At 42.8% G+C, this 23,556-nt stretch overlaps 1 protein-coding gene across 1 annotated transcript in view; it reads right to left on the bottom strand.

Moving 5' to 3' along the window:
- Positions 1 to 13,239: 13,239 nt before the first annotated feature.
- Positions 13,240 to 23,556, bottom strand: part of LOC147238482 (transmembrane protein 151A) — a 30,671-nt gene continuing 20,354 nt past the window's right edge. The window contains exons 4-6 of the mRNA XM_086197226.1: positions 20,960 to 21,099; positions 20,844 to 20,883; positions 13,240 to 20,704 (exon numbers count right to left, since the gene is read on the bottom strand). Coding sequence (XP_086053352.1) covers positions 19,523 to 20,704; positions 20,844 to 20,883; positions 20,960 to 21,099 — 1,362 coding nt within the window. The 3' untranslated portion in view covers positions 13,240 to 19,522. The remainder of the gene's footprint in view (positions 20,705 to 20,843; positions 20,884 to 20,959; positions 21,100 to 23,556) is intronic.

The raw sequence follows: 23,556 nt of genomic DNA on the forward strand, positions 1-23,556 counted from the left end.
AGGTGTGGGTCAATGGTGCTGATTGTGGGGAGGAGCCGCAGGTATTATAGTTGCTCAGGTGTTACCTGGTTCAGTTGCTCTCTTGTCTCCCTCGGGCTGGTGTCCATGCGTGGCGCTTTGAGTGGCCTGAACAGTGTGGCGGTCAGCGTGACTGCTGTGTCGGATCTCTCCACCTCTCCCAAAATTGGTGATGGCCTGCTGGCTGCGGCTGTGTAGGACCTGACTTGTCCGCAACTTTTCCATGCTGTTTTCTTGAGGTATGTTTACTATAACCGGCGGCTGTAACTCAGCTCGCCAGCTGACCACTAACTTGTATTTTTCTGTTTTCCTCAGCAGCGTCGCACTGCGGCCCGCTGCTCTCCTCCTCCTCCCTGTCAGAGGTTATGCTGATGCTCCGTGCGGTAGGTGGCCTTTAACCAGGCTAACCCGTTTCCCTTCATGAATATTCAGCATGTTCTTAATTGCTGTTTATGTGTGCATGCTTTGCGGGCACGTCTGGGCCTGGCCGTGCGCTGTGGTGCCCCACTCATCGGGACTCCACTGCTGTCTTGTCTGGCCGACTCGAAGCACAGTTATCGTCTGATCGTGGCTATGAAATCGCCACGGTCTTTGTTTTACCTTCATGTTCGTCTATAATCCCCTTCAGCGACATGCCGTATCTTGTGGACTCCCATTCATGCTGTATGCTTGAACACGTGACTCAGGTCTGCTCCAATCACAGTGGGCGGCTCTGATTAATTTTCCTCAGTAGCGTTTTGATTGGGTTTCACGTTTCCTTTTTTTGAGTGTATTATAACTTGATTTGCTTTCTTGTGTTTTAAGGAGTTCATTTCTGAGTGCTTTATTTGGTTGTTATGTTTTGATTGTCTCTTTGGGCCTACCACTCATGTAGGCCTATTAGTGAGTCTGCGGTTAAAGTGTGCAGCTGATGGATTTAAATGTCTTTTACCAAAGAATTGAGAGAAAATGAAGAATACTTTTATACTACAAAAATCCACGTCTGTCTGAGGGCATCCGGACCTGCGTTCCTCATCAGTTTCCTGGGGACAAATTTCCCCCAGGTGGCGTAGTTGTGCAAGCGTAAAAGGAATGCAGAGTTTAATCCATTCCCTCACCATCGCCTCCCCCCCCCCCCCCGCAACGCCACATCTATCAACACTTTGCCGCCCCCTAACCCGTAATCATGATCCTATCCTAATCTCAACCCATATTCCAAACCCTATTTCAACCCCTAATTCTATCCTAACCCAATTCTGTATCTCCTCCTTGAAAGGCCTGGCGAGCAGAGAGTTGGAACACAAACACAACTGTCTGTGTTATTGTGTGCTGTTGTTAAAATCAACCCCATAAGTGTTTCCCACTAGCTTGGAAACACAAAGGGACACAATTGATCACTTTTCTTTTTCATCGCTGAGATAAAACAAAATAGCAGAATTGATCAATGTTAATACAGCCCCACCACTGATGAATGCAAAGCAGATATTAAGACTCTACTGACAGTATAAAAATAATGCTCATATGAAAACCAACATTACACGATGTTGATAACAAGCATGGGAGCCAGAGCCTCTGCAGGTCTGCCATGGTACCAGTTAGACCCTATGATTAAAAAAAAACAAGTGAAAATCTGTGCTTTAAGTCTCATAATGACCAAATCATTATAGGAGCAAATTAAAGCCCCAGAAAATGACTTCAAACCACATCCTTCAAACATATGAACTTGATGGCAGCACGATTTAATGGTAAGATTCAGACACAAGCAACAAGGAACAGATGACAAAACAAATGGCTTAACTGGGCAGGGGTTGTTCAGCTTGTTTAGCAGAAAGTGCTTCTTGCTTTGTTGCAGACTTCTGGAAGGTGGCAATCACACAAAAGTGATGTTTTGGGCAGTGGAAACTTAAAGAGACGAGCTAAATCTGCCGGTCTCATTGAACGGGAAATTAAAAATAATAACCCCTTTAAACGTTCATGCCCACTAAAGATGTGATTTGGCTTCCGCCTAGAAACATTTTGAGGTTATGGTTCCATCAATCCTCAGATAAACATTTGTTTGAAGGGTCAGAATGTTGGCAATCCTGTTTCAGCTACAAAAAACCACAGGACTCAGACACATAAATGTAATGCTATAGTCAGTGGTCTGGACGTCAGCTGGTCGGTGCTTCGTAGAGGATGAGGAGGGTTAACAGCACCTGTGTCATGTCAGAGATGGTCACCAATGAGACATTTTCGTCTATACAGTCTCTGGCTCAAAGAAGCTGATGCTATTGTCACAGCCATATTTGTGGGACTTTGATGTTACTTGCGTATTGAAGGGCAAATGTGAGTTGATATAAAGTTTGTATGGCTGAGATGACGCAAAAGCCCTCACTGACGTGGCAGCTGTGTCAAATGTTGCCATTACATTGACAAGGGACATGTGTCCATTCATCAGGATAGTCTCACTACAGTACAGACTGGTGTGAATGATGTCCCTGTCACTAGTGCTGTGTTTCCACTATATGATTGTGGCTTTTACCTTCCAGACGCAGCCTAGTTCTGCTGTCTGTCCACCTGTGGAAGAATCCGAAGCTTGAGGTCACGGATACTGGCTCCAATGTGAATCTCTACCATCTTTGGAAGGGTCTCCCACTTGGACCTCCAGTCTGAATTCAGAACAGAGGTTTTCTAGGTGCTCCAGCTAGCATCTCAGACTGCTACTGGTAACATTACAAGTGGACAGTGAGACATTCTGCAGTTTAAGCCAGAGATCATGCATCTCTGAATTTGTACAGCTCACTGTTTTTTCTTAGAGAAGTCTTTCCTGATGATGTAACTCTCTACAAGGTTAAAGGGCTCCATTAATCGTAGTCACACAAGTCTGTCACCAGTGAGTCAGCCCAGGCAAGCAATGGAAACAACAAGTGACTTCATGAGACCTGAAGATATATTTTCCTGTTGCATTCCTGCAACACCTCAACACACATTAGCAGTGATTACTGAAGTTCCTCAGCAACTGGTTTGAGTGACTGGATAACAACCCATCTTGGTAATCGGTGACTTTTGTTTGACTGTTCACTGGAGATTTGAGCACCAGAGGAACATTTTAAAACCCGTGTCTTTTCAGAGAATCCATTTCAGGTTTTGCTTGGTTGAGGCCTGCCTCCCACTGATCTGGGGCCTCATGTATAAAACCTGGACCTAGGATCCATACTAAAAGTTTACGTACGCCGAAAAGCTGAAAAGTGCCTACGCACAAAAAAAAAATCTGATTCATAAAACCGTGCGTACGCACACCTGCACGCACGTTCCCTTCATGAATCACAGTCCAGCCGCAAAGTTGCGCAGCAGGATTTGATTCATGTCCCTCCCTCTCCACACCCACATTCACCATGTATGGTCATACAAATTACCTCATGAATATGTTTTGCGTATAAATAAGCACGATGGCTCCACGGCATTTCACGCCCAATCATGGCATCAACCTGATGAAAGAGGAACTTTTCAGAGACCGGGATGGAGGTGCTTGTTGATGACGTGGCGGCGAGACGGGAAACTTTATTCGGCGGCCATTCAAGTGGAATGACCAGCAAACGAAAAGCCACTGAATGGCACGCATGGCCACGGCGGTAAGTGCAGCTGGCACGGAGCGCAGCGTCGCCGAACTAAAAAAAGAAGTGGTCCGATCTGAAGGTGGAGGCCAAGAAAAAAGTGGCTTTGCACCGCCGGAGCGTGGCGGCTACAGGTGGGGATCAGAAAACACATGAGACGGGCAGTGTGACACTCGTGTTTGAACAAACGGCTCCGTTAGCCACCGCCGCTCATGTGGTGAAAGTTGGTGAATCAACATTGTAAAAACAAACAAAAGGATTCAGTCACATTAATTTTCAAACAAAATCTGATAAATGCATGTGGAATTTGTTCTCTTGCACATGTAGTCTACATTTGTAAACCAGGCTATACAAATCTGAATCTGCTAAATCAAAATATTCAGAGTGAAAACTATTGGTTACATTTCAAATGAAATGTTGGGAATAGAAATCCACAATCTAGCCACATGGACATTTTAAATCTTCGGCACCCAATCGCTGCCATGTGGTTTAATGGATGAAAAGTGCAGCACTTCTGGATCGTGCTGGCAAGGTTCATTTTCCGTGACATTGCCGGCACCCCTTGGTGACTTTGACTGAGCAGAAAAAGTCGAATTTTCGTACACATTTATATGCGCTCTTTCCGTTAACCAGTTGTTCTCACCTTGTCACAACTGCCTCCAAAATGTGCGTCAGCAAGGTCTGTAGTTTGCTTAAAGTTGCGCACATTCCTACGCTAGACTTTTTAAAAAAAATAAATCCCAACTCTTGCGTAAGAAGTTGCGTACGCACTTCCAAGCCCGGTTTTGTGCGGAAGCAAGCTTTATAAATGAGGCCCCTGGTGCTTACTGTTGTGATGCGACCTTCGGAGCCTCTGTTCTTCAGGCCAGGCCTCTGGTGCCATCTTCTATCTGTTGGCACTCTGAAGGGGCTTCTTCCTTGTTCCATGCCCCACCCCTCCGCCAAGGAGAAAGCATAACCTCCCAGAGAGACTCCACTAGGGAGCAAGACTATGAGTGACACCATTAAATCCCGACACTTCAGCAGCATAAGACATTTTGAAGTAGACACATTCAGTATGGCCTTAATTAGCTTATTGGCTGCTTTATATTCTATGTTCCTTCCAAAGTTTGCTGAAATATGATATCAGTATAATTAGATGTGGATCCATAATATATCGTGTTCTGAAATAGTCCAACCTGAAAGGCCATTCATTTATTACATGGATCTACTGAGACCGGAAAAAAAAAAAAAGTGCATTGAATATTCTGAAATGTTAAATCAAGGTCAGCTTATTTGAACAGCTTCTAAGTTTACTGTGCCTGTTTTTTGTTTTTTTTTCAAACTTAAAGTCATTCGAATCAATACTTCTCTCCCTCTAAAATAAAATATCCAAATGGCATGTCTGAAATGTAAGTAGGTGTTACTGAATTTGAGGAATGTTTGTGTGATCCAACAAGGAATGGGTGATAGCGAGAAAACAGAGCGGTTGTGGTTTAGAGGGAGGAGGAGGACGAGGACAACATTGAGTGGGAGAGATGAAGAAGACCACATTTTCACACCATGTCAATGCTGAATAAAATGGTAAAATGCAAACAGCAAGGAAATGAAGGAAGAAGGGGTGAGATATCACCAACAATAAGCATATGGACAAAGAAGGGGAGAGGAAATGTGAGAAAGAAGAGATGGGGAGGTGAGAAAGACAGAATACCAGCAGAAGGAGTGAAAAGGGAGACGCAGGGTTGCTGTGAGCAAGACAGACTGAATACTCATAACACACTATGACTATTATTAGATGGTATGGGGGGGGGGGGGGGGGGGGGCTGTCATCAAACCAGAGGGGAAATCTAGGAATGGACAGATGGGATAAAAAGTAGGGGTGAGCTTAAATATGTTAAGTTTTGTCACTTCTAATTTATGAGACAGTCCTCTGTTTTTTCACTCCCTCCCTTCTCAGTCTTTCCTTTCTTCCTCTGTTCTCCGACTCACTGATTTTACTGCCACTTTGTGAAACACTTTGAATGCCTGCTGTGGTGAGATGATGTGAGAGAGTCCAATCAAACTGAATGTATCATGTGACTCAAATTCAGGATCCGTGTATGCCTTTTACTTATAGTTGAAAGTTCCCCTGTTGAAGTAGAGGAACATTCAACTAAACTCTTTCTGCTCTGCTTCAAGTCCACCTTTGAGGGCTTTAATGTAATTAAATTCCTTCTTTCGTTTCAAGCTTATATTTCAGGCACGTATTCGGATGTCCCCTGCTGTAGCCTTTAAATTACATCACTCACAGAAGATAAACAGAAGAAATCTTGCCACTCACTGACGACCGTTATGACCTATGGAATGAAACGGGACTTCATTGTACAAATTATCAATATGCTTTATTCCACTAGATTTTTTCAAATGGCTACTAACTTTTCTTGTGGGTATTTAATCAAGAGCCTTGATGTGGAGCTGTGGTGGTTTCTTGATTGTGTCAGAGGTTTACAAGCACAAGAGGTTTTGTGTCGTGATGTGGAACCACGGCTCCACCAAGTGGTCAGAGGAGTCCCAGCTGCTGGAAAAAAAAGTATTTTTTTAAGTACAGCCCTGCTCAGACACGCACTGGAGTTAACATAACTGAAATACTAGTTATAGTGGAAATGTCTGCACATCTGTGCATTTCCTTTTCTATAAAAACAACGAGTGGCTGAAAATGACAATAAATCAGCAGTCTTTGCTTCACAAGTGCTTCAGTCCCTTTTGTGGACATTTTACTTTCACCTGTTTCCAACCGTGAACAGGTTCCCCCTGGGCCCTGTTTGTCCCCCTGCTGATGTTCCTCTCAGTTGCAGGAGGAGAAAATGAGCAAACAGCCACAGGTGCAGGCTGACGGCTCAGCCAGGCAGAGACAACAGAAGCAGGGAGACTGTAAACAGCTGATAGCAGCAAAATGAGAGGAGGGAGATATCAGCAAACACACACCGATATCAGTGCCAACACAGCTAGAAACCATTGGCAGTCTGTGGATGATGCTGCCATGGCGGAGTATAGGCCAATCAGAGACAGCTGCTGTGAAAAGGCAACAAATGACAACATGCTTATTCCACCACGTGGTTTAATATCTTTTTTCAGTTGATAACACAAATAATCATTTTTTTTCTACACTATAGTGATGGCTCAAAATATCATGAGCAGTGTCAGCTATTGCTACTGGGGGTTGATATTTCTTACGCTGTTGGGTCAAAGCAGACGTCCGTCCCCACTGATCCTGGATCTGCTCCACCTTCCTGCTGGTAAAGGAAGGTTCTGGTGGCTGCTGTTGCAGGATGTGCTTGCTGATGGAGAATTGTTGGATGGATGTTCATTGAAGGAGGGAGGTGCTGGACCTGCTCTACTTGGACAGAGTCAGGACAGAACTTTGGTTGGGGTTTGGTGCCACACAAATAAAACTGACTTGACTTGTTACCAAGAATTTTGTCACAGAGACCCACAGGCAATGCATCCATTGTAGATGATCTGATTGTACCTTGAGTATAAAGGTGTTTGATATTTATATCTGAAAAAATGGTTAGATTGAAGTGAGATTTGGTGCAAACTAGGGCTGCAATCAACCAAAGGAATTCCTGGTCGACTGAAGCCCTCAAATTTCGACTAAAAATCGACTAATTTTATAAATGAAAACTCTACTGTGTCAACTATCAGCACAAAACCTGCTGAAGAATATTGAGACAATTGTTTCTGTCAGGCTATAATATAATAATAACTGATAATAACTGATAATAACTGACCAACGCCATCATTTGTCCTGACAGAGCCAGACTGAACACAGGAGCTCAGCATCGCGGCTGAGACACAAATGGACTTTTAACTTCAAACTATACTCTTAAACACAAAAGGCAAGTCCACTGTAAGAATTTTTACAATTAAAACAAAACAATTATTAGACTAAAACATGGAAATGTCAATTCTGATGTGTTCACATACTCAAATCTGACAGGCAACCTAAGGTGGACACGTTAGCTCACCGTTTCTAGGTGATACGCCGTGTTTGTAGTGGAGCTGTGACATGAAAACTGCTGTTGGCAAACTTTGCGTTCGACTTTTTTTCCATGATCTGTTTTCATGAAATGCTGCCACGCTGCAGACGTCTTTGACGTGGTGGACGAGGACTGACTTGAAATGAAACCGTCAAAATTAAATATTCATTCATCAAACCACCAGACGTGGGCCTTCGAGTCCTCTTCAGTCTGTCTGTCTCTAGCGGGTCGGGCGAGTCCAAAATAGCAAAAACAAGGGGGTGTTCAAAGATAGATTGTCATCTGAGAAACGGGGATGGTTTCGGAACTTTCCTTCTGATGAAATTAACGTGGCAAAAAATCGACCAATCAGAATTTTGGTCGAGCCAGAACGTATTGACTAATAAATCGACCAGTGGACAGGGAGATTACTGTACAGCCCGAGTGCAAAATTCCATGTCCCTCAAAAAAACAAAGCAAGGGTGAAATATTTTTCATCTGGCACCATTAATTTTGATCCCTTTGCTCATAAAACATTGGACATAGCTGTCCCAGATAGGTAGAAACACTTGGCCCGCATGTGTTCATTGTCTGATGGTCAATATTTTGACTTGAGTGATGACACTGACTCAGTGAAGCTGCCTAAACTGAGCCACTGGTCCACCTTACATGACCCACATCTGAACCATCCACAGTGACACAGATTTGGCCCAAATGTGCATGCTATCTTGGGTGTTAGATGTCAGGCGAATCAGCTGTTCAATACCCAGCAGGTTTTCCCATGACCATGTCACAAGTTAGACACTGAGATATCTTATCTCACATCATCATAAAAAAGCTGGAACAGCAGCATTTCAACCCTAGTAATAGTATGCAAAAGCTCTGCTGTGCTTGTGTCCAAGTGTCCGTCATACACGTCAACATCTGAAGTTTGGCTTGGAGTTGTTTCAAGCATTTGAAGTCTAATGTACACTGATCAGAGACTCTTCACTTCATTAAACATGGCCGAAAAGAATCATTCTGTGATTTTCACATGAAAAACATGACGAAAACATAGAAGTGTAGTGGTCCTATAAGAAAGGACAACTCCAGTCACGTTATCAGCCTCAAGACTATATCTGAGGTGATACTTTTTTTTTGTTGTCAGGTTCGTTGCCAATTCCGATAGATTAAAAATCAGATGACAAATGTATGGTAAGAAGAGGCTGATGCAGGGTGATAATCAGATACTTTAAATGCAGCAGAATAGTGCTTTGAACTCCGAGGGTATTTCAAATACAGACGGGGATGAAGGCGGACAAAGAGAAGCTTAAAGAAAGTGTGTGGGAAGATGAGAGGTGCATCAAATCAGTTTAACATAATCGCACTCCTCCTTAAATACACAAACAGGAAGCCTGTCTGTATTAAACCTAACAGAACATTACGTGAATCACTCTGGAAGCCTGTCGTACCCGGGCTGAAAGTGACGTACAAATGATTAGAGAATATATTGATATTTTATGTACAGTACACAAATTTTAGATTGATGCTTGAATAAATGAGACAACTGGGATCACTGCATGCACATATTATGCATATAACCATTACTGATGCATCCTTTTATACACACACGACTCAGCATAACATTATAACCACAAGTTATATATATAGCACCTGTGTGTGTGTTAGTGGGTGGATACAGCAGCACCAACAGGTGGCACCAGGATGATCTATGGGAAGAAGATGAGCTGTCAGAAGTGGTGTGGTGCAAACTACATCTTTCACTTATTAAACAACACAGCCACAAATAATATTTAAACTGCACATGGAAGTAGAATTAATACTTATCAACTATTTCTTTTCTAAATAGGGTTAGTAGGTGCAGTAGTTTTGCATCACATTTGAAGTCTCTGGTACTAGGATAATTTCAGCTTTTCCAATTGGCCGCAATGCTCGAGGTAGATTGGGGTCATTGACCATGACTGTCTTGTTCAGGGTCACATTTGGGTTCTCCACCTTCCATTTCTGCTGTGACTGAAGTGTTGGTAAATAATGTCTCACAGAGCTTGCCCAGAATTGGTTGACGAGCACTTGGCTGTGACGCCATCTCCTGGTAGCCACAAGATCAAGATGAGCATACATCACCTGGGGGAGGGCTGCGTCAAGCTGCCCCATGAGGAGAGGGTTGGGAGTGACTGGTTCAGAATCAGAAGCATCAGATGAGAGGTATCCAAGGGGTTTTGATTTTAGGATTTCCTCCACCTCTGTGAGCAAAGTTCTCAAAACCTCCTCTGTTACAGCTTGAGTGCCTAAGGTCACACAAAGGGCAGACTTGATGGATATCACCTTCCCTTCCCAGGCTGTATAAGAAGGCCCTCAGCAATGCCAGAGCCACCTGTTATTCATCACTAATAGAGGAACACAAGAACAACCCAGGTTCCTCTTCAGTCCTGGAGCCAGACTGGCAGAGAACCACAGCTCTACTGAACCAAGTAGTCCTGTTTCCCTGGGCAGCAAAGAGTTCATGGACTTCTTTAATGACAAAATTCTCCTGATTAGACAGAAACTTCTTCTCCTCCTGCCATCAGCTGACAACATGGCACCTAGAACCCAGAACCTTAGAGGCAGCTGGAGGACCAGACACACACTTGGATAGTTTTTCTCCCATCAGCCTTCATGAGCTCAGTTCAATAATGTCCTCCTCTAAACCTCCTCCTGTCTCCTAGACCCCATCCCAACTAAGCTGCTCCAAGACTCTCTACCCTCGTTAGCCCCTCCCTCTTAGATATGATCAATGCAGCGCTGGTATCTGGTTCCGTCCCTCAGTCCTTTAAAGTAGCAGGAATTAAACCCTCCTCAAAAAACAAGCCTGGATCCAGAAGTTCTACCAACTACAGACCAACATCACATCTTCCTTTTCTCTCCAAGGTTCTGGAGAAAGCAGTTGCTAAACAGCTCTGTGACTTCTCCACAGCAACAGCTGATTAGAGGATTCAGTCAGGTTCCAGGTTCATCCTAGCACAGAAACAGAACTAGTCAAAGGTACCAGTGACCTCCTACTGGTACCAGATGAGGGACTGGTCTCTGTGCTGGTCTGATTAGATCTCAGTGCAGCTTTGATACCATTGACCACCATATCCTTCTACAGAGACTGGAACCTGTCACTGGTATTAAAGGAACCACACTAAACTGGTTCAGGTCATATTTACTAGGTCCATCTCAGTTGATACTAATTAATGATGGTTCCTCTGAGACCACTACAATCAGTTCTTGTGTTCCACAAGGCTCTGTGCTTGGACCAGTCCTCTTCACCCTGTACCTGCTTCCTCTAGGTCACATGATCAGGAAACACTCCATTAATGTTCACTGCTATGCAGACGACACACAGCTGAACTCATCAATGATCCACATGGAACAAACCAGCTGACTGAACTGGAGGCCTGTCTGAAGGACAGGAAACATGGAGGACCCATCATTTCCTTTATTAAACTCTGATAAACTGAAGTTCTTGTGCTGGGCCCAAACACCTGAGGACCACCTGATCTGATGAGACAGGTACCCTGGATGGCACCACCCTGGCCCCCAGCACCACGTAAGGAACCTAGGAGTTCTCTTTGACCAGGACCCTTCAACTCCCACATTCAACAAATCTCCAGGACGCCTTCTTCCATCTACGTAACATCTCTATCTATCTATACAGTGTGTATATATATATATATGTGTGTGTGTGTGTGTGTGCGTGTACATATCTATCTATCTATATCTATATACATACATATGTATATGTAAACCTCAAAGACACCGAGCAGTTTCAACAATTAAAGAAGGATACCATCACATACATGGATCGCATAAACAAGACCTTATTGCCAGGCAAATTAAAGGTATGGTGTTTTCAGTTTGGCATATTCCCAAGACTCATGTGGCCATTAACTATATACGAAATCCCCATCATCAAGGTAGAAAAGCTGGAACGGGTGATAAGTACACAGTTGAAACAGTGGCTTGGAATCCCACGATGTCTAAGTTCCATTGGATTGTACGGGAATGGCAAGCTGGAACTACCAATAACGGGTCTTGTGGAAGAATTCAAATGCACCAAAGCAAGACTGGTCATGACCTTCACTGAATCGGAGGATGCAGTCATCCGAACAGCAGCCCCCCGGGTGGCAACGGGAAGGAAGTGGATTCCATCAGAAGCTGTTCAGAGTGCAAAATCGGCTCTTCATTTCAGAGATGTGGTTGGGCAAGTCCAACATGGGAGAGCAGGTCTCGGGCTTCTCCCAAAGGCTCCTCTGTGGCATAAATCAACATCTAGGCAGAGGAGGCTGCTGGTGGTAGAGGAAATTCAGAGACAAGAGGAGGCAGAGAGGCATGCTAAAGCTGTTTCAATGGCCAAGCAGGGAAAATGGACCAACTGGGAAAGTCTGGAGAAGAAAAAGTTCAGCTGGCATGACATCTGGCAGATGGAGGGAGCGAGGCTAAATTTGATCATCAGAGCCTCATACGAACTGCTACCTTCCCCCCAAAATCTGAAACTGTGGTATGGAGAAGATCCCACCTGTCCTCTATGTCAAGCACCAGCATCCTTAAGGCACATCCTAGCAGGGTGCACCACCATCCTCACCCAAGGGCGCTATACTTGGAGACACAACCAAGTTCTCAGAGAATTAGCATCAGTACTGGAAAAGAAGCGAACTACCATAAATGCTCTCCCGCAAACATCATCAGACAAAGTCCACTTCACTCAGTTCATACCAGCTGGCCATCCTCAAGAGCACTGGACAACACCAAAGGATGCAAGCATTCTGCAGGCTGCTCGGGATTGGAAATTGGAGGTGGACCTAGATAAAAAACTAGTGTTTCCCCCAGAAATAATGATAACACCACTCCGGCCAGACATGGTCCTGTGGTCTCCAGCAGCAAAACTGGTCCATATCATCGAATTGACAGTACCTTGGGAAGATGGGGTTGAAGAGGCTTTTGAGAGGAAGAAGAGCAAATATTCTGACCTAGCAGCAGAAGCATCCCAGAATGGCTGGAAGACCTCCATATTTCCAGTAGAGGTGGAATGCAGGGGGTGTGTTGCTACATCCACCACCAGTCTGTTAAGAAAAATGGGACTGGGGGTTTCGCTCCCTCCAGCAGGCTATCAAAGTGATAGTGAGTGCTGCTGAGAAAAGCAGCAACTGGCTCTGGATAAAGCGCAGTGACATAGCCTGGACACAAAAATAAATGCAGACGGTATGCAGCCAGGCTTACACCTGGCTCAGGGAGAAGGACGCCCCTGCCATGCAAAGTCCATCAAGGGACATGGAGGGTATGGCATGGAGGGGGGTGTACCTGGGACGCTGGGTACACTGTTAAGCCCTATGGAGACGTCGTGGGCTTAAATTAATGAAACGTTGATGACGCAGGGTGCCCACCTGATGACCCCAATGAAATACCATCCCTCCCTTTCATCACTCTACTCTGACTATATACATATATATGTATGTATATGTATGTATATTTCTATGTATGTATATTTCTATATGTATGTATATATATGTGTGTATGTGTATATATATGTATGTGTGTATATATGTGTGTATGTGTTTATATATATATATATATATATATATATATATATATATATATATATATATAATAAACGATTCAGCTCATCACAACACAAGACAAAATGCTGGTATACTAAGCAGATTGATTTTATTTGTATCTTCCATGATAATAAATTGCCATCATCACCAGGATTGCATCAGTGAACAGAGTTATTGCCACCAGCTTCACTGCCTTCCCATCCTCCCCCAAATATATAATTACATTGTCTTGCCAGGTCAGTAACAACAGCTATCATGTGGTGTGATATTGACAATCTCATTATCAGTTACATATTCATTAGCTTAAAGACTGAGGACATTTTGCTTGATGGTGCTTGAACAGAAAGCCCATTCCTGGCGTCACACATCACTGTGTATCACAATAATGCATCAAATGTGACATTATTGTTTGGACTCCTTAGAAGCCGCATGTACATAACAACTACATTGTGGTTCGTTTGACGGCACACAAGTAATCCAGCAGCATTGAATATTTAGCAAATATGATGTCCTGGGTTATGGGGTTTGTGATCCTTTCCTCTGTGGATTGAGCTGCGAGAGCTGTTCCTGCCTTGACAAGGAACATTTGGTGGTTGTATGTCCCAAAGGTGATTCTCCACTATCAGGCAACACAGATTGTGTGCTTCTCTGTCTTTGACATGTAATTCAAATATTTAATTACAACTAAACCCTGCTATTGTCCCAACGATATTCAGTTCCGTTACAGCCTCATTTTATCAACTGAAATCCTGAAAATTATGTAAGCATTTGATAATTTTTGTTAAGTTCAGGATGATGGCCCACTACCCAAAGGCAGTGACATGGCTGCTGCTGTGTCATCAGCTACACAATTGAACACACATTATTACATTGTTACATCATTGTTCTAGTGCAAAACAAAGAGTGCTCATTCTGTCTCAAACAGATTAAAGGCTCAGTACAGGTATGCTGTGTTTGCTCAGTGGAAACTGCTACTATTCATTTTGATAGAGCAGCAAAAATGACATCTTAAAAGAGACAAAAATCTTGGCTTGTTTTCAGTTCTGGGGGATTTCCTAATGCTCACAAACTGACTTTGAAGTTTTCAAGGTAAAAGGAGGCTGGAGCTATAATTTTACTTTCAGCTTTGCTCTTGGGTATTTTTTACCTGACAATTGGTGGTGTACACGGCAGACTGAACCTGTTGGTCCTGGAAATTCAAAAAAGAAAATGCAGCTGGAATTCATGTGATGTCAAACCAACTGTTGACATGTTTTTTTTTTTTTTTATAATGTTTGACAGACTTGGCATGACTCGACGATACATTGGTCATAATTGCTCAGAGCGTTTTGAATCGGAGACTTGTATGAACACAAAGTCAGTTTGGTCTCACGGAGGAGAAAGAAAACAGCTCACTTTGGGTACATAAAATGTGAAAGCGTTAAATGTTGATGATAAATATAACCACCCTTGACTGTTTAATTTGTTGTTTGTCATGTAGAGCAACACAGCAAGACAATGAGCCATGAGTAGGGATGCACGACATTGGATTTTTGATTGATACGTTACGACTGATTTACAAGTGGCCAATAAAAACATTCATGATATTCACATTTTGAACATAGTGAAAAACACACGTAAATGTCCAAATTTCCACAACATGTGGAAAAGCCCATAAATCCTTTTCTCTGCACTGCTTTCTCATCATAGACAACAAATAATGCATGAGATAGACAAGACTCGAGCAAAACTGGGCATTTTAATTGTAGGCTCCTGGACTGGTACAGATATATCGATGAAAAAAAATAACCAACATCTGCCGACACCACCGACACGCCAATATAATCGTGCATCCCTAGCAATGACGAGTGGAAATGGAGGACCATGGACAAAATGTAAATAACTTTTATCTCTGCAAACAATCAATGACTGAAGCTCCCATTGCTCGTATGAGTTCAGAAAGCTGCTTAGCAACGATGCCAGCCGGCCAGTAAGCAGGGACGTGGGTGGTACTGCTTTGCAACATTCAGTCACAGTTTCAGAAAATTTAGATGCACATTGCATTGCCCCTCACAGACTTAAACCTAGACTTTTATTTAATTTTTTTTTTTACCATTTTAGGATAATCAGTTTTTATCAAATTTTCTAATCAGCTACCAAAGACTTGGTATGGCATCACTGATTGGGGCTTGCACATAAACTGTTGGTTTACCCTTTGCATGGCAAACAGCTGTGGTGTCACAAACTGAAGCTTTGCTGCCATCTAGCGGACTCAGACCCACGTTGCAACAGTTTATTCAGATTTATTTATTGATTTCTTGGCATGATCCGTGTGGGTGGATTGACACCCTTTATTTACATCCATAACAATGTTTAACTCCACCAGCACTCAACACACTGCCACCAGTAACACAGACCTGAATGCAGGCAGTTTCTCTGTCACCCCCCGTTGCTTTGGTGTGTCAATGTCATGAGTGTGTTTCAGCACAGGAATGCAGCATCAACGGAAATCCTGAGATGCATTGTTGGCAACAGTTGACACAAAGGCAACGTAGTAGTCAGTGTGTGTTTGTGGGTAAAGACTGCACGTGTGGGCTATTATGGGTGGTATCATTCAAGCTTAAAATAAGCTGCTGTGATGATGTGCTGCTGTGAGAAAACATGCAAGTGCACGGTGTGTTTGTGTAAGACATCGAGGGTACAAAGTTGTCTTGGCACACCTGAAGCAGTTGAGGACACGCCAACATCCCAAAATATCCTCAAATAAGAGTTCAAAATTTAAAAAAAAAATAAATAAATCCTAAAACATGAGAAATTTCTACAGCTTCAAAGGCATTTGGTACTTTAGACATCACTTAAGCTGAAATAATGTCTACTCAAGTTTGCAGATGATATCAAAAAATAGCAAATTACAGACAGAATTATTTTTCCACGTTTGTTTTGGTAGCAAAGTATTAAGATAGAAATGTAAAAGCATTAAGAGTTGAGGCTGACTACTACTGATTTCTATGGTTAAGTGGCTACAATATATGCACAAAATTACATATCGAACAAGTGCTTACCAGATCGCATCATTACAATAACACAAAATAGAGTGTTTCAGCAATCAGTTAAACATGATCTTGTAAATGAAATTAAGTGTGTTTGGTGCTTTTTAGTGCTTCTTTTCTCAGGACATTAATGATAATGAAATAGCTGTAAAAAATAATTGTCTTTACATGTAGCATTTGTACTCTTTCAGTGGCTGTCTTTTAGTCCCTTTTCCCAGTCAGAAACAGTTGTGACTGTTTTCCTCAATTATTTAATGAGTTTCCTCACGTGCAGTTCACATTCATGTCCCCACGAGCTAACAAAGGTCAATGATCCAGAATCAGCGTGAATGTGTTTTGGCGTGTGGGTCCTGCACAATGAACCAGGTCATGCTCCACTTTTCTTTCCAGCAGAAGAGAAATTTGTGCCCTCTGTCTTTCCTGGATACAGGTTTGTGATTACAGTATCCACCGCCATTAGCATGTCCATTATCCGAATCTTTTATCTCTTGTGTGAAGCATTATTTTGGATCCATTTTCAGGAAACTCCTCAGATTTATGTCGAGCCTCGTTCCTTGTGTGCTTTTCAGTGTCACATCCAGAGCATGTCAATGAACTTTGATGTTAAAGGAAGGTTGAAAAGTGTTCATCTAACTTTTTCTCGCTGCTGTAGCAGGTTGTGTGCTTTGTTCGTACTGACAGCAGGGTTATCAGTGTCTATTGCTACTTCCTGGGCTGGCAACACCCCCCCCCCCAAAAAAAAAACAAAACAACAACAACAACAAAAAAACACACCACCAACTGGAAAATTTAGGATGGAGAATTAATCCCTACGGAGCCTTGTCTGTGCCCTTATCAGTCTGAAATATCATAAGTCACTGCTTTTTAGCACTGCATTTTGTAGTGGAGGTCACATTTCCTTCACAGCCTTCAGTATCTCACAGCCATTGAGAAGTCACATGCATCCATTTTTCTAGCTTCTCATCTCTCGTGTTTCATTGTTACTTGTTTGAAGTTGACTCTTGAAGAGGAGGAGGTAACAACTCGTGGCACCAGAAGTATTCTAAGCCTCGCAAATACTGATCGCTGTGTTTATTTATAGGGTCGGTTTATGCCTGCATTTTTATTTGCACTACAAATACAAAGCAAGTCAAGAGATTTGATCTCATATGACTCTTTTAAATCAATAATGTCAGCTGTGCTTGACAGTTTAAATGCCATGCATTCACATATCTTGGACATTTAAGATCAAGAAGTGATATTCCATGCCTAAACTGCAGTCTATAGAGTATTGATATTGGAAGGTCTTGTCTTTTTTTGAGTTTCATCCAGGTAGCACAGTCATTTTAGACCATTCACTGCCAATGTTAGCAAACTACACCCATTCACATATGACGTCTACATCTTTGGCCCCTTGATGCAGTGGGTAAATTCACTCATTGGAGTATTCTAATTCATTTTGTATCTTTTAAAAGATATTGATGTGAGAGGTCAATAAAAACAGGGAAAGTGGGGAGTATCAAAGATGTAATTCAGTCCTGATATTCAGGGCCAGAGAGAGTAAGGTGCATCCCATGTCTACCGAAATGGAAGAGCAGGAGAGAGATGCAGAAGCCAATTCACCATTTAGAAGCTAGTTTCCCTTTGAGGATTTATTATTGCAGACATAGAAATACCCTTCTTACTAGTCATAACCACAATATGACCCGGCAGAATTTTGCCTTTTTTGACAAGTCAGAAAGACACATCTGCATTTCAGTTTCAATAACTCAAAATAAAAGTAGAGATAACTGCAGTGTTGCCACTGAAAATGATACTCTGGTCAATACTCATTACCTCCATTTCTACACGTCAAAACGCAAGTTAGTGCTTAAAATGTAGTTATCTCAAAATGAGAAAACAGGTCCCTTGTATTGAGGGAGAATTAAAGTTATCCTTCGCTATAATTATTTGTAGTTATGATTCAGTTGTGGATATTTGCAATTGGAATCACAATTAAAGTAATAATTCAGTTGTAGCTTTCCGCAATCTGTATACTTATGTTGAGAAACCCCAAGAACATTAACAACAAAAGTAGTTGTAACGTGCTACTGGTTGAGATTTTAGAAATCTTGAATTTAAGCTTTGCTTTGGCTGCTAGTCAATGGGGAAGTTAATAAAGTTAATAAATGTTTAAAAGGCTCGCCATAGAGGATGGAGGAGGAAACCAGGAGGGACTGCTGAAGATGAATGGACCAGATCTATTTTGGTACCTCTCTTTTCACTTAACACAACGCCTGCAAAATAAGATGTTGCACTTCATCACATTTTTTTTCAGCAGTATTTGTGTTCATCAGAAGAGTTTAGTGGAGGGTGGAGAAGGTGTTGGAACGGAAGGAGGAGAGAAGCTGTTTGTCCAGGAGTGGGTGAAGCAGTTGCTTCCCTCATAATGGATTTCCAACTCTGTAATGGATCGAGTGATGAGGAAGCCAGTTTTGAAATAAAAAGTTAGCAAAAAGGGACAGGAAGTAAGTCAATGTTTCTCCTTTGCCACTACTGCTATTCCGATGCTTTAGGGCTACAATGTGGTAACGCTACTTTTGGAAAACTGGAGAGACCCTAATTCATGTGGTTTCGGTGTGGTGTTTAGAGTAGGCTACATAGATGTTTTGGGTAGGAATACTTATTATTTCTCTTCCTTGTTTTTTTCGTACGATGAATTCTGTCAAATGGAACGTAAAATTTAGGGTCTTGTAGTCTGTCATGATCCGTATTTGGTGAATTTGACTTCTTTTTCACTGTTTTGATTTTCCCCCTCAATTGTTACCGTTTTGTGTCGTAATCCATCTGTTTAGTCATGCTGTCCTCTTGTGTAATTGTCGAAATGAGCAGTCATGAATCCTCCTGTAGTGTATTTTCATTTTAGCAAAACTAAAATTTCTAGGTTTCAAAATATGATTCTTCCTTTTCTATTTCTACATGAAAAAAGGAGCAACTACCACTCAGCTGGTTTGGTGTCTCTCTGCTGCTCTTCAAGCTGCTATCTTTAGACTCACCTACTCCTCTTCTTGCATAGATATATCTGGAAGTGGTCATTCCTCTTTTTCCACAGAATCCTGATTCTCTCTTTCACAATCTGAGAAGCTTACCTCATGTCCTCACCTTTTCTCTGATTTTGCTTCCCCACTTAACTCCCTCTAAACCTCCCTGCCATTTCAAAACTGTGCTGCCTTTCAATCTTCTGTTATTAACACTTCTCATCCATCATGTCTCTTCTTTTTGTCTTTATTCTGAATGTTGTGTGTGATCCATTACTTTTCCTTCAGATGCTCTTATCTTCTTTGCCTCTACCCAGACTTCCTTTCCCCTAAAGTTTAGTTTTCTCGTCATCACATGTCATCCCCAGCATGGCAGCTCTCCTCTCCATGTATAATGAGAACTGGGAAGAAGAAAGCATCCTGATATGATGGAGGACGATCTCTCTCAACCTCTCTCCCTTCGCTCACTCCTCCATTATCTTGCTCTGCCTCTTCATTCCTTTCTCTCCTGTCCTCCCTTCTCTCCTCCTCCTCCTCTTCCTCTTCATCGCCTCCTCCTTCTAGCACTCCTCTGGTTTCCTCATCATCCTGTCTTGACCCTAACCCGAGGAATCCACCACCCCCCCCAGTTCCTCCAACTCCACTTCCTCCTCCATCTTCCCTACTTCCACCCAGCCCTCCCCCCATGCTTCGGGAATGAAATAGGCTGCTCTGTCGACCTCCTCCAAGTCTGCCTAATGAGAATCCACTGCGACTTAGCACAAGTCTCCCTCCTAAACCTCCACCCCCCTGCCCTGCTGCCCTGATCCCTGCCACAGTAGCATTAAGCAGGGCTGTGGTTCCCATTGGGGCCCTAAGCCTGGAGGGAAGACTGGAACTTGATGTGGTCCTTCGACAGCGGGGGCAGCTCTGGAGGAGGTAGGCCGAGTTGAACACCACAGGCAGGGCTAGGGGAGCCCGATTGATCTCCTGGTTGGGGGTGGTGCCTGGGGGCCCAGAGATGGGTGTAGAAGCGGTGAGGTTTGTCCCCCCGCTTGTGTCCAAGTCCATAAGGAGAGCTTCGGAGTAGCTTGGGACCATCTGTTGGTTACAGCGAATGTGCCACTCCAATTCTGTCATATCCACTGTGTTGACCCGAGAGATAGCTCTGTAGCTTGATCCATTCAGCCCAATTCCAATCCCAACTACTCCTGGATGGATTCCATTCTCAGTCCCACCTTCACTGCCATCCCGTCTCACACCTCCACCTGCCCCTCCCCCACCTCCTCCAACTGTATCCTCATCCTCCCCAAACAACTTTTCAACATGGTAGTGGACATAAGCTGTGCGATATTCTGATACTACCCGCAGTGGCCATGACAGGAGGAAAGCAGAGGCCAGCCAGAACACTCTGTGCCTTGAAAACCACGGCTGGTGAGCAGGATCTGGGAATGCCAGGATGTGTTCTCGGAAATCCACATTCTTCAGGTGCATTCCTTCCCTGGCCTCCATGTAGTCATCAAGCCCCTCATTCTCACCGAAGAAGCGTGCACGCTACATAGGACAGGGATAAACCATGTTTATTAGCAGCCACTCTTGTAATCAATACATGTTTTTAATGTTATAAATATCAATTAATTGGAAGTTAACACCTTGAATAATTCAAATATTAAAATGTGTTACTACAACTTACCTGGGTGAGGTAGGCAGCTTCAGCACGTGCACTGGAGAAGCTGATGACCACAAAAATTAATTAAGACATGTCTTAACATCAAACTAGATTAGGAACTGAATTGAAGAATGTCTAACCTAAAACACTTGGTGAAGCGGAGGCGAACAGCCGGGTGTTGCTGAAGGTCCAGCAGCTCCTTCGATACATCTTTAACGCCGTAGCGGGCGTAGTCAAACTCTGAACTGGAGGCATGAGTGTTTACCCGCTCATGATAGACCTTAGGAGTTGAGGGGCAGGACATTGATGGAGGGACAGGATGCGGCGGAGAAGAAAAGTAAAAGTAGGGAGAAAAAAAATGAGGACTGGAGTTACTGGGGGGAAATTGTACTTTTTAATGTATGTTTTAGCATTCGAGAGGCTTCGTTACTGCTAATATTTTCTCACCAAATGCCAAAGCTGAATTTCAGGAATCATGTCGTGCTGTTTTGGTAGATGATTTTAATTTTACAGTTGATGTTACTGTCCAGTATGAACAGACTTTGAACAGTACACACGTTGTGTTTCACAACATTTCAACATTATCAAATAACTTGAAGCGTTTGGAGAATTACTGTTCATTTACGCATCAGGGAGGCCAAGGCGGCCTATAAGACGAAAACTGAGGACCACTTGGCCGTGAATGACCCCAGAAAGATGTGGCAGGAAATAAACCACAAACTACAGAAGCAGCACCCAGGTGACTGCTTGGACTGATGCCTCACTGGAAGAGGAACTCAACCTCTTCTTTGCCTGCTTTGTGACGGACCAGCCTGGTATGCAAGGAGCTCAGCAGAGAGGAGAGCAGAGGTCATCAGCACAGCCCAGATAATCACTGGCTGCTCTCTGCCCAGCCTGGAGGACATCGCCAGCTCTTGCTAACTCAGCAGAGCTGTCAACATCATCAAGGACTCCGTTCACCCCAGCAACCACCTGTTTGACCTGCTACACTCGGGCCAGCGCTACAGGTCACACAGAGCCAGGACAAAGAGACTCGGAGACAGCTTCTGTCCTAGAGCTGTCACTGCAGCCAACAACCACAAAACCAAACGACCTGCCACACTACATATTTATTTTGATCATACTGATAATAGATAATCAGCAAACAATAAAGTGCAATAATTGTCATTTACATTTCAACTGCATAAAAGTGTTCACCCTAGTACAATATCTATTCCAGGTCTTTCATGTGCAATTTCAAATATCACACGATTGCTTTTTCACTTCTGATATTTTGCTGCAATTGTGTGTGTATAAATTATATATATACATATATATATATATATATATATATATATATATATATATATATATCTTTTCTTCTTAAATATTTCTATTTATCTCATTTTTTATGCTCAGAGCCTTTTATATATATTCAATTACTGTTGTACTTCTTGTTTGAAAAATTGCACCAAAGGGAGTTGCACTCCAATTTTGTTGTATGCTACACAATGACAATAAAGGCTTCTGGCCTGTGATACAGTATGTGCTCTTTGATAAGGCTGGTTGTCAGACTGCTTTAATGTGAAGGAGTCAACAAGCCTTGGTCTAAGTAATATAAATGAGGTGGACAAAATGTAAGAACACTTTTCAGTTTAACTTTGTACCAGCAAACCAAACTGAATACAACCACTAAAATAATGCAACACACCTCAGTGTCAATAAATTCTGGACATTTTAAACCACCTGAAGGAGGACTTATGGCAGGCTTTTTGGCCACATTGACTGTACTAAATTAGCAAGTCAGTGTGTTCTATTTTTGAATAAAGCTAGATCCCTAATAAAGTTGTTCTCATTTCGATATTCTCTGTTCCATGCTAGAAAAAGAGAAGTGTGAAACCCCAACTGAAATCCCCTATTAAGAGATACAAAGCAGGACTCACTGAAACCTCCCAAGCAACTAAAATTCTGACTTAATAATTGTTTATAATTAATGACAGAAGTCCCCACATGACCAATACACAGCGGTTGTATTGGGATTCCATCTATATTGATATGTAAATTTCTCAGGAAACTTTTGAAGATTTATTGTCCATCAAACAGCATACATTCAGCTTGTGTGCTGATCTGTCTCCTGTTGGACTGACGAGATGCAGAGACATTTACCTCTCAGTAAAAGCTTGTTGCTAACCACTTGGTGCTTGTGACAGAACCTATGGCCTCTACAAAAAGTTGGCAAATTTATTGCTTTATGCTTTATGATTGAAGATTGCTTAGGTGGTAGAAATAAATTGTATAGACAGTTGCGTAGCTACACAGCTGACTGGCTGATAGACGCAGATGCTGTTTTCATATACACTCAGAGAATGAAGTGGTGTAAGACATGGGGCTGCCGAGTACAACTGGAAGGAACCTTGGAGTCATTTTTGACCAGGACCTTTCCTTCAGCTCCCACATAAAGCATGTGACTACGACCGCCTTCTTCCATCTGCGAAGTATCGCTAAGATTAGGAACATCCTTTCCCAGAGTGATGCTGAGAAACTGGTGCATGCATTTATCACTTCTACGCTGGACCACTGCAACTCTCTCCTGTCAGGATGTCCCAACAACTTTCTAAAGAGTCTCCAGCTGGTCCAGAACGCTGCAGCGAGGGTTTTGATGGGAGTTAAGAAGAGAGACCACATCCCTCCACTATAGCTTCTCTCCTTCCTGTAGGATCTAGAATCCACTTCAAAATCCTTCTGCTGACTCATCAGG

Source organism: Aulostomus chinensis, chromosome 24, assembly GCF_037954235.1.
Source record: "Aulostomus chinensis isolate RoL2024-O1b breed Wild chromosome 24, RoL_Achi_v1.0, whole genome shotgun sequence".
Classification (NCBI taxonomy): domain Eukaryota; kingdom Metazoa; phylum Chordata; class Actinopteri; order Syngnathiformes; family Aulostomidae; genus Aulostomus; species Aulostomus chinensis.